The 12,918-nt window shown below is 39.6% G+C and overlaps 1 protein-coding gene across 1 annotated transcript in view; it reads right to left on the bottom strand.

Moving 5' to 3' along the window:
* The window catches only part of LOC140740706 (PH domain leucine-rich repeat-containing protein phosphatase 2-like), a 133,438-nt gene that overhangs the window by 81,592 nt on the left and 38,928 nt on the right, over nt 1-12,918 (bottom strand). The window contains exons 4-5 of the mRNA XM_073070152.1: nt 8,404-8,594; nt 7,295-7,420 (exon numbers count right to left, since the gene is read on the bottom strand). Coding sequence (XP_072926253.1) covers nt 7,295-7,420; nt 8,404-8,594 — 317 coding nt within the window. The remainder of the gene's footprint in view (nt 1-7,294; nt 7,421-8,403; nt 8,595-12,918) is intronic.

Genomic DNA, 12,918 nt, shown 5'->3' on the forward strand with positions numbered 1-12,918 from the left:
ATATAGCTTTTAACGCATCATTGAATCTTATCCTCTGTGACAAATACCAGATATTAATGCGATTAAGGAATGGTTTTGTATGGTGATCAGATCAGTGCTGCTCTCTGCACTTCTCTTGGGAGTTGTAGTGCATTGAAGATTATGTCCACCATGCCCCTCTATAGATGGTATACAACTTTGAGAAAGAAGCAGCCCTTTAGTGAGAGAAGTCAGTGAGGACAATCTTTGATTTTCCCTGTAGCACACATCATATGGACCTCTCAGTAACACACACAAAATGCTGGAGGAACTCAGCAAGTCAGGCAGCATTTCTGGAGGATAATAAACAATTGACATTTCAAGTCAAGACTCTTCATTAGGACTGGAAAGAAAAGGAATGAAGCCAGAATAAATTGTGGGGAGGGGAACTTAATCCAGAACACTTAAATTCATGGTTAATTAGCTTATTGATCTCTTAATCATTCTCATCATGGCACCTTTCTGGCAGACAGCCATGTCTGTCCCAGACTCCAATTATGCTGGATTTCAGGGCAGACTTTACCTGTCTATACTTTATGACCCTTGTTAGCTAGGAATGAAAAGGTTCCCTGTGAGGCACTGTCTGAGAAGCGCCACCGTTAAGCACCCTTGAATATTTCAACATTTCAAAGCTGAAAGTTCAAAGTAAATTTCTCATCAAAATAGAATCAAGGAAAGTCTGCACCCAACCAGATGGACAAACAACCAATGTACAAAAGACAACAGATTGTGCAAATACATAGAAAAAAATAACAATAAATATTGGTAACATGAAATGAAGAGTACTTGAAAATGAACAGCCATATTTCTGTGGATGGAGAAAATAGAGGTGACTAGGTGGTCAGTCCAACAGTAACAGTCATGGCACAGGTGATTAACTATCTTTACTTTCACTTGTTTGATAAGACAGCCAGGGTTTTGCACTTGACCACTAGACACAACACCATGCTCCAAACATTTTACTGTATTAGGAGGAAGACTCTGTTGGAGTTGCCATTCCTCACACCTTCCAAGCCAACTGCATCTTTTCCCACCTTAGAAGTGAAGATTCCAGAGAACAATTTATCTCCCAATGGGATGCTATGTCTCATGAAAGCCTACTAAATCAGGGCATACACTCTGGAGACCCAAAATGTGTTGGTTCCTTGTTTGAGACCCTAATTCTGGAGGGGTGTTGTTGAGAACAATAACTAGCTAGTTTATCTCAAAGGCTGTTCATCTGTGAAGAGAACATTACCCCTTTGGCTTGCTACTCAGAGAATGTGTACCTGCTGCCTTGCCTTTAATTTGCCCTCTCTTGCCCATCATGTCTCACTCAGAGAACCTTTGGCCACAACGTATCATGAGCAATAGCAACAGTACCACATTCAGATCTGTTATTACTGGGATTATGCATGAGAGACCTGACAACAATAGTTTCAAATTTTATGTTGTAAGGTGAACGATGCCTTTGCATGCTTCTTTTAAGGTGTGGACTTGACAGAGTGAAATAATGGTACAATGGGGAAGGGAAACCAAGATGACCAGAGTTCAGGCTCTGCTGCAAGGTTGCGAACAGTAACACAAAGGCAGGCACATACTTGGCTGCCCTTTCTTCTCACAACTTTCATCACAATCTCAGCTACACTTCTGTCTGCACCTCTCCTTCTTAGTCTCTCGTCCATGGTGTCACAGGGATGTGGGGAGGAGGGGTGTGTGGCAACCAGAAGGAAAATGAGGTAGACATAGAACTTACCATTGTGTGGGTTTCAGTATGTTCTATATTGCAAAGACCTAGTTGCCTTGGAAATGCTTAGCAACAGTCATCACCAAGACAATGGGGAATAGTTTCCCCAATGAATTACATAATTTTATAACATAGTACAGCACTGGAGAGGTCATTTAGCCCATGATGTTGTGCAGTACCTGAAACGGAAATTGTGATAGATGTGCAAGGGCAAATCACATTGAGATACTCAAATGAGCTTCCAGTTGAAGAAAAACAACCTGGAAGTTATTATTCTCCTGTTTCACTGTGACATATGTTTTATAGCTGGTATTACTGAAATAAACAGTAATGTTTATCCTAAATGGTAAAGACAAAGATTACTTTAATCAATTTGCATGCAAGATATGTAGATTGATTTTGTTGCATTAATACAGCAAAGTAACATTGTACCTACACTACCATGTTGACTTAGCAATATAAGGCAAACAGTTGCAAATCTTTCTGAAAGATACAGTCTTCATATTGTTTCTTTTTAAGCTATAAATAAAAGGTATAACACAAGGAAATCTGCAGATGCTGGAAATTTAAACAACACACACAAAATGCTGGTGGAACACAGCAGGCCAGGCAGCATCTATAAGGAGAAGAACTGTCGACGTTTCGGGCTGAGACCCTTCGTCAGGACTAACTGAAAGGAAAGATAGTAAGAGATTTGAAAGTAGTGGGGGGAGGGGGAAATGCGAAATGATAGGAGAAGACCGGAGGGGGTGGGATGAAGCTAAAAGCTGGAAAGGTGAGTGGCGAAAGTGATACAGAGCTGGAGAAGGGAAAGGATCATGGGATGGGAGGTCTCAGGAGAAAGGAAGCACCAGAGGGAGATGGAGAGCAGGCAGAGAGAGAGAGAGAAAAAAAAACAATATGTCAGGGATGGGGTAAGAAGGGGAGGAGGGGCATTCACAGAAGTTAGAGAAGTCAATGTTCATGCCGTCAGGATGGAGGCTACCCAGCCGATTTATAAGGTGTTGTTCCTCCAACCTGAGTTTGGATTCATTTTGACAGTAGAAGAGGCCATGGATAGAAATATCAGAATGGGAATGGGACGTGGAATTAAAATGTGTGGCCACTGGGAGTTCCTGCTTTCTCTGGCGGACCGAGCATAGGCGAAACAGTCTCCCAGTCTGCGTCGGGTCTCACCAATATATAAAAGGCCACACCGGGAGCACTGGACGCAGTATACCACACCAGCCAACTCACAGGTGAAGTGTCGCCTCACCTGGAAGGACTGTCTGGAGCGCTGAATAGTGGTGAGGGAGGAAGTGTAAGGGCAGGTGTAGCACTTGTTCCGCTTACAAGGATAAGTGCCAAGAGGGAGATCGGTGGGAAGGGATGGGGGGGACGAGTGGACAAGGGAGTCATGTAGGGAGTGATCCCTGCGAAAAGCAGAAAGGGGGGGAGGGAAAGATGTGCTTGGTAGTGAGATCCCGTTGGAGGTGGCGGAAGTTACAGAGAATTATACGTTGGACCTGGAGGCTGGTGGGGTGGTAGGTGAGGACAAGGGGAACCCTATCCCGAGTGGGGTGGCGGGCGGATGGGGTGAGGGCAGATGTGCGGGAAATGGGAGAGATGCATTTGAGAGCAGAGTTGATGGTGGAAGAAGGGAAGCCCCTTTGTTTATAAAAGGAAGACATCTCCTTCGTCCTGGAATGAAAAGCCTCATCCTGAGAGCAGATGCGGCGAAGACAGAGGAATTGTGAGAAGGGGATAGCATTTTTGCAAGAGACAGGGTGGGAAGAGGAATAGTCCAGGTAGCTGTGAGAGTCTGTAGGCTTATAGTAGATATCAGTAGATAAGCTGTCTCCAGAGATGGAGACAGAAAGATCAAGAAAGGGGAGGGAGGTGTCAGAAATGGACCAGGTAAATTTGAGGGCAGGGTGAAAGTTGGAGGCAAAGTTAATGAAGTCAACGAGCTCAGCATGCGTGCAGGAGGCAGCGCCAATGCAGTCATCGATGTAGCGAAGGAAAAGAGGGGGACGGATACCTGTATAGACTTGGAACATGGACTGTTCCACAAAGCCAACAAAAAGGCAGGCATAACTGGGACCCATACGGGTGCCCATGGCTATATAAAAGGTATGTTTCAGTAAACTGGCACCTTTCTCCTATATGCATAATACTCTATACTTAATCTCTTCCTTTCAGATAAACAGCTATTTTGCAGATACGAACACATATGGAATGGGAATCACCAAAATTAAACTCTCCTCTTGTATCCTCAAACATCTCTCATAGCATCTAATAATACCTTGAATAATGTTCAAGTTTTGGTTCAACAACATAGCTTAGATTTCGATCCCCAAACACCTATCACTGTATTTTCACTACTCTTTATGAGATTCTTCTAGTCCTACCATGCTGAACTATTTAAAAGCAATAATTTCGGTCATTTTATCATTTTACACAGTTGCAAGAAAAAGTTGTGAACTTGATTTTCTGAATTACTCAAAATGTGGTCTGATCTTCATCTAAGTCACAAGTATAGACAAACACAAATCTGCCTAAACTAATAAAACACAATCAATTGTACTACTTTCCATCAATAGTCAGTACATCATTTAAACAATTATAGTCTAGGTTCAAAAAAGTATGTGAACCTCTGGAGTAATGCCTTCAACAAAAGCTATTTGAAGTCAGATGATCCAACCAATGAGATGAGATTGGAGGTGTAGGCTGCAAAGATGCCCTGCCCTATAAAAAAGGCACACAAAGTCAGGTTACTGACAGAGCTTGCTCTTCTCAAGAAAGATCTGTTTATGAGCACCATGCCTCAACCAAAACAACTTTCAGAGGACCTTAGACAAAACTGGAAAAGGCCATAAAAGAATTTCTAAAGACTTAAGTGTTCATCAGTCCACATTAAGAGAAATTGTCTACAAATGGAGGAAATTTAGTACTGTTACAATTCTCCCTTGGTGTTGGCATTCTGCAAAGATCATACCAAGACCCCAATGTGCAATGCTGAAGGAGGTGAAAAAGAGCCCAAGGGGAACAGCAAAATACCTGTACAAATCTCTAGAACTTGCTAAAGTCTCTGTAAATGTGTCCACTGTAAGCAAAATACTGAAGAAGAATGGTGTTCGTCGAAGGACACCACAGAGGAAACCACTCCTCTCCAAAAAAAAATTGCTACACATCTCAAGTTTGCAAAAGAGCACCTGGATGTCCACAGTCCTTCTGAGACAATGTTCTGTGGACAGATGAGACAAACATTGAACTCTTTGGCAGAAATGCACACAACTATGTTTGGAGAAAAAAGGGCACTGCATACAATACCAAAACTTCATCCCAACAGTGAAACATGGCGGAAGGAGCATCATGGTTTGGGGCTGCTTTGCTACCTCAGGGCCTGGACAGCTTGCAATAATTGAGGGAACAATTAATTTAAAATTGTATTAAGACATTTTACAGAAGAATGTCAGGGTAGTGGTCCGTCACTTGAAGCTTAATAGAAGTTAGATGATGCAACAAGACAATGATCCAAAACCCAAGAGTAAATCAACAACAGAATGGTTTAAAAGAAGAAAATTTGTGTTTTGGAATTACCAAGTCAGAGTCCAGACCTTAACCCAACTGAGGTGCCGTGGCATGACCTGAAGAGGGCTGTTCATGCAAAGTATCCCAGAAATATTGATGAACTGAAACAGTTTTGCATGGAGGAATGATCTAACATTCCTCCTCACCGATGTACAAGTCTGATCAGCAGCTGCAGGAAATGTTTGGTGTAGGCTATTGCTGTTAAAGAAGGTTCTACCAGTTATTAAATACAAGGTACTTTTTCCAGCCTGGACTGTGAATGATTGATCAACATGTTCAATAAAGGCATGGAAAGTACAATTGTTTATCTGTTATTAGTTGAGGCTGATTGTATTTGTCTATTACTGTGATTTCGATGAAGATCAGATCACATTTTTGAGTAATTAATGCAGAAAATCAGGTATTTGCAAAGAGTTTAAAAAAATTCTTGCAATTGTATATTTCAATTACATTGCTTCTAAACTACCAGAAACTTCAATTGTAAACCCAATGTTTCCCCAAACACTCCTCACTAGGATTTCCTTAGCATTTCCTTGGAACAATATTTCTTGCATCCTTCTGCACTCTTTCTTGGGGCAAAAAGCACATATTGTGAGGGCAAAATAGTGTGGTCTTGCCAGTGCCACTTATTTAAGGTTATATATTAATGCATCTGAAGCATTTAAGGAAAAAGTTCACTATCTTAATATCTAACGTGGCTAACTATCATAAACAGAAAGATTGGAAGATATGAACCTTGAGAGATCTTGACAGGGGGAATGTGGAGAGGATGCTTCATCCTGTGGGATAACTAAAACTAGGAGTCACTGTTTCAAGGTAACTGGATAGGAGTCACTCATTTAAGACAGAAATTCTCTCACAGTAGTGCCTCTGTTGTTTATGATGCATATAAATGATGTGGATGAAAAAATAAATGGGTGGGTTAGTAATTTTGGAGACAATACAAAAATTGGTGGAGTTGTTGGCAATGTGGTGGGCTGTCAAATGATATAAAAGTTAAAGATATGGGCTGAGAAATTGGCAGATGGAATTTAATCCAAGCAAGTCAGAGTTGTATATTTTGGGAGGTCAAATCTAAGGGGAAGCTATACAGTTAATGGCAGGACCCTTAAGAGCATTGATATATGGAAGGATACCGGGGTCAATAAATAGCTCACTGAAAATGGTCAAAAATAGATAAACAGATAGGGTGGTTGACAAACAAAGAGTATTGTATGCTTGCAGGGATTGAGTACAAGAATAGAGAAGTCATATTACAGCTATATAATGCTTTGGCTAGGCCATGGTTTGAGGATTGTGCACATTTCTAGTTGTCCCATTACAGGAGGGATGTGGATGATTGGAAAAAGTGTAGAAGAGTATTCACCCTACACAGGAATACAAAATAATGAGTATAAAGAGGGCAAGATAAACAAAATTATGAGAGGATAAATGCAAGTAGGCTTTTTAGGCTGAGGTTGGGTGAGGCCAGAACCAGAGGTCATAAATTAAGGGTGAAAGATGAAATATTTAAGCGGAGCCTTAGGGTAGCGTGAGTGTGGAATGAACCATCAGTGAAAGTGGTGAATTCAAGTTTGACTGCAACCTTTAAGAGAAGTTTGGATAAGTGCATGGATGGAAGAGGAACAGAGTGCTATAGTCCAGGTGTGGATTGATGGATCTAGGCAAAATAACAGTTTGTCATGGACGAGATGGAGTAACGCACTTGTTTCCGTGCTGAAGTGCTATAATAATCAACAGATTTGCTACAATGCTGCCTAGATTAGAGGGTATGTGCTATAATGAGAGATTGGACAAACTTGGGATGCTTTCTCTGAAGCATCAGAGGCTGAAAGGAGACCTGATTGAAGTCCATAAAGTGATGAGAGACATAGATAGGGTAGACAGTTAGAATCCTTTCACCCTCTAGGGTAAAAAAATCAAGTATTAGAGAACATATATTTAAGATACACATTGTCATAATACAACACAATTCACCTTGGATGCCTGTCTGAACCACCGTAAACATTCTGGGTATGAATCAAAGGTCACATAGTACGTTTGTCCTTGCTGCCCAGCAGAACTGAACATGAGGCAGTATTGTCTTCTTTTTACTTCTTCCACCTATACAGGATATTAGAAAAGAAAATAATTTCATTTCTTCAATGAAAATAATTATGTCATTTTCGATTTAGATGACTTATTGTTTAACTCTGAAGACACTAGTGATGCCCACTGCACTGGAAAAATTAATCTTTGCACATTGGTATTTTAATTCCAACCACTATAATTGCTTCTAGCCCCCCCCACCACACACACACACACACACACACACACACACAAACCACAGCACTAGAGGTACAACTTGTCTTATTTTAGTGCATATATTTTTTGACAGAAACTAAATGAGATTCATGTGTTACCAGCAAATCCCATTACATAGCAGGGACGAAAACTGATATCAAAGTCAGCAGATTTCTTGAGAGAACAGAGTGAAAGATGGAAAAAGAGTGGAAAGCTTGACACAGCACTGAGCATTTTGACAGAAGTTCAGATGCACTATCTATTCATTTAACCCCGACTCAGAAGAACATTCCATGCACAGGATTTGCATTGTCCAGAAATATATTATCTCCATTCTACTAAATATTTATCAGAGTCCATGTGGGGGGGGGGGGGGGATGCAACAATATTAGGCTATGTTGCAATCTCAACAAAGAATGCAACATGATCGCTAAGAAATCATTAGGTTTGTTGCACGTCATTAAGATGGAATCTAGCCTCTAGTAAATTATACTCATACGCTATTCTGAATTTGAGATCAGTGGTTTGAGATTTTATTGTGATACAGTACAAACCCATTTCAACATCCTACAGCAGAACTTCAAACGAAAGCAAATCCTGTGGTGTCCATCAAACATTGTTTTTGCTGAAATACTATATACAATCAATCTTGTACCCTTGAATAATTCATATTTCATGTACGTTTGAATAATCCTATACCTTACATAATTTAACTAATTTGTTCAGATTATGACAGACTAAACTGGCCTTAAGTAGTACAGACTTTTTGAATACCAGCTTCTTCAGAATAGACAATTTCGTACCTTGCCTCCAGGGAGAGGAAGCACATGCATTTTTCCCATCTGGCACTCCTTCACTGAAGACACAATTAGGCAGGTACCACAGAGAATGACTTGGCGTTCTGACCACTTGTGCAACTGAGTTTTCCCTTTCCGTACACTGAACACACCGGACAGAAGGATCTGATCCAGTTGCTCTGTGCTACTCGGCTTTCCTAAAGTGATACAGAGAAAAAAAATGTTTTTATTATCTTACAAAATTATGAAGGGAATAAATGGTATAGAATATGCAACTTATTGCCAAAAGATTGATAAAAACAAACACTAAACATTTAAAGGATTTCACAGACATACCAAGATCAGATTGTTGTTAGCTTTCATTAAAAAAAAATCAGGATCCAAATGTTTTGTGAACTGCAGTATGGTTATTAAGTTCATTAAAAACCTGACAGTCATAGAAATCTCAAATTAATTAACAGCCTCAGATGAAAAGCTTTGACCTAGATTATTAACATTTCACCTTTACACATGGAAACTATTGTGGTGAACTAATAACATCCCCTGGTGAGTCAGGATCTCATGTACTCAAACCTGAACTGGCATTTCAATGTAGTTAAAAAAAACTCTTCAAAATTAGTGATGCAGTACTAAGCTACCTTGACAATATTTAAAACTTGCACAGCAACTTAGTAAAACATAATTCCTGTGCCAGATTTCAAGACTCGACTTTTATTTAAGCTGGGCCTAGTGACCAACTATATTAATTAGTGCATTTCATTGTAATACTATGATTCCAGAGTTCAAAATTTTTTATTTTTTTATTTTTTTAAAGATACATAATCCCTGGAAAGGCCAACATCTATTGCCTGGTTCTCACTGCCTTTGTATCACTGGAATCCTTCAGCTGAATGTATTACCATAGCCACACTGGGCGGGAAGTTTTAGAATTTAGGTCCAATGAAAAAACATTTGTAATTTGTATTTGGGTGCTGGGGATCACTTTCCACGTTCTTCTTTATAGTACAAGATATAGGCTTGTTGTGTTACTACAGTATATTTTACAGTGGTAATATTTTAGCCATAATGGTAGAGGTAGTTTGACTGAATGCTTATGGCTCCTAGGTTCCTGGGTAATCTGAAGCTGCACTCAAGCAAGGGGTGACTATAGCAGTACACCTTGTAAAGGCTTTAAAGTCCGAAGCAAGCTTCTTGTTGCAGAACACTCAGTCTCACACCTGCTCTGACAGAAGCTCTACTTCTGTTTGTGGTACAGTTCAATTTCTGGTTAATAGTGATAACCAGCCCACTCCCAATTGCCAGGATGGCAATGCAAGAAATTCACTAATGGGAATTCTGTTAAATATCAACAAATGATCAGCCTCACACCTGTTTGAACTAACATTGTCTAGCATTCGTTTGATGTAAATACTATTTGTCACTTAGCAGCTGAGGATTGAATACTGCCTATGTGCATATGTCTTTTTGCATGCTGGCATTGGCTGCTTCATTTTCTGAAGAGTTTCCAATAGAGTTTGGGGAGAGGTGGGATAGAAGAGAGGGAGGTGGTGGGGGAGAGGGGAGAGAACACTGAACTGTACAGCACAATGCAGGCTCTTTGGCCCATGATGTTGTGCGACCTTTTATCCTACACCAAGGTGAATCTAGTGCTTCCCTCCCACATAGCTCTCCTTTTCCTTTCATCCACATGCCCAAGAGTCTCAAGTCTCCCAAATGTATCCGTCTCTCACCACCCCTGGCAGTTCATTCCATGCACTTACCACTCTCTGCTCACAAAAACCTACCTCTTGACATCACCCTACACTTTTCTCTGGTCACCTTAAGTTACACCCTCTCACATTAGCCATTTCTGCCCTGAGAAGAAAGCACTGGCTATCCACTCCATCTAAGAACCTCTATAAAGTCACCTCTCATTCCCCTCCTCTCCAAAAAGAAAAGCCTTGGCTTGCTCAACCTCTCCTCATTAGACAATCCCTAATCCAGGTAGCATCCTGGTATATCTCCTCTGCACCCTCTTGAAACGTTCCACATCTTTCCTATAATGAGGTGACCAGAACGGAACACAATACTCCAAATGTGGTCTAACCAGTCTTACAGAGCTGCAACATTATGAACTCTAAGCCCTTGACAAATGAAGGTCAACACATTATACACCCTCTTAACCACCCTATCAACTTGAGCAGCAACTTCGAGGTATCTGTGGAGGTGCACTCCAAGATCCCACTGTTCCGCCACACTGCTAAGTATCCGGCCATTAATCTTGTACTCTGCCTTAAGATAAACCTCATCACTTTATATTTATCCTAACTGAACTCCATCTGCCACTTTTCAGCCCAGCTCTGCATCCTATCACTGACCTGTTGTAACCTACAACAACCTTCTATATTATCCATAACACCACCAATCTTTGTGTCATCTACAAACATATGAAGCTTCTACTTCCTCATCCAAGTCATTTATAAAAAATCACAAAAAGCAGAAGTTCCACAACAGATTACTGTGGAACATCACTGGTTACAGCTAAGCAGAATACACTCCATCTACTCCCAACCACAGTGTTCTGTGAGCAAGCCAAAAGAGTGATCTAGTTTCTTTTCATATAATGAACAGCAGCAGCTGTCATGGACACTACTTTTGCAGCTCCACAGGTGCTGTCTAAATACACTCTCTATATGCAGTTTGATTTGTTTTCATTTCATACACACAGACACCATAATATCCACATTTGATATTTATGGTTTGATATGTTTGATCTTAATCATGTTGCAGGCAACAGACATGCAATTCACTATCTAATTAAAGGAGATAATACATGTTTTAGTATATTGGGTCTCTGACTAGATTAATTTCCAAGTTACTTGAAACATTACCTATTCAATTCCATTTCATAAATTTTAGTTAAATCCACATACTTTAAAAAATATACTTTGTAAAATATAACAGAATTTCATACAGTTTTTAAAAAATAAGGAACCTGTTTGATTTCATAACATCTGTTAAAAATACTGTAAACAATGACCCTGACAGTACAAATCTTAGCCAACCATAAATATATAATTTAACAGGCCTCCATTAAAAGCCTCTCAAGTTTAAATAAAATTATAAAAGTTTGAGGTGCTCAGCTTTACCAAGTCTTATTCTCCAACAGTGAAAGGAGTTTACCTGAACCAATATTTATCAAGTAGAGCAGGTTCCAAACAATTAAAAATTTTAACACAAAATGTTGCCTCCATTTGTTAGTGAAAATGGGTGCACCCTCCATTTCTTTTAAACCCCATTCTCACAATTTGCCAGTATTTTCCACACATTTTACTATTTATAATAGAGGTTCTTATGTGAGGTTTGGGTCAAACTTGCACCCATAATGCTAAGTGCAAGCTGCCACGCCACATTCCCATGGATTTCTTTATTTCAAAACTTGCAATAAGGTCTGCACCTGTACTGTTGCAAGAGAATCACAAAAGGGATCATGAATATGTGAGTTGCTGTTTAACATGTGGAAATGTGAAGTTATCCAATCAAATATGAAGAAACAAAACATTCAATAAACGGAGAGACAACAAAACACTGCAACTTCAGACATTAAATGTCGAGAGTGAGCATGCAGGTACAGCAAGTAATTAGAAAAACAAATGGGTTGTTGAGCATTACAGCAAAGAGTATGACATACGAAAATAACAGGCGTGCGAAAACTATTTAAATCACTGGTGAGACCACATTTGGCGTATTGCTCATCTATTCTGCATACAGTTCAGAGAAAATTCACCAGACTGATTCCCGAGATGATATCCTTGATGAAGACAAAGTTAATCTTGTACCAAAGCCATATATAATATAAACTATATATAAACTGTAGATTGTATTACCCTCTGAACTACCCGTTAATGAAATCAATTACATAGAATCAATTAAGAAAGTAGCAATATTGTGGGGTACAACAGATTAGCAACTTACCCTTTTAGAATGTCACTTCTTCACAGATTAACAAATCTGACATCAAATTGGTTTAGTAAATTTTATTTTTGATTTGGATCACAAGTCAAATTGCAAATAACAGAAATATCTGAAGACCACAAAAGCATTAATCAAAACGTGAGATGTCCCAGATGCTAACTGAAATGCAATCTTACACTTTCAACACAGAACCACTGATGCTAAAAACACAGAAAAAGTGATTATCAAAAAACTATTGAACTCTGAAGGAATGATGCCATACTTAACTTGAAAGGACATATAGGTAACAATTTTGGCTGATTTTTCTCATTTGCATTACAAGAGTGGTGCACAGCAGACTTTGGGTGCTTATTCACAAAAACAATACCATCTTTGTACTCAGTGATCAACCTGGGATTCAGTTAAATAGCTGAGAAGCATTCTCAGGTGGTTCTGAATGTTACTATATTTAATGTAAGTTTATTCTTTCTTGATTGTTTTCTTTACATCACATGCTCCATTAACCGAGTTCCGAGAATCGGACAAAAACATCTGAAAGCTGTTACTTGACCAGATGATTTTTGGAGC

This window comes from Hemitrygon akajei, chromosome 17 (assembly GCF_048418815.1).
Source record: "Hemitrygon akajei chromosome 17, sHemAka1.3, whole genome shotgun sequence".
Classification (NCBI taxonomy): Eukaryota; Metazoa; Chordata; class Chondrichthyes; order Myliobatiformes; family Dasyatidae; genus Hemitrygon; species Hemitrygon akajei.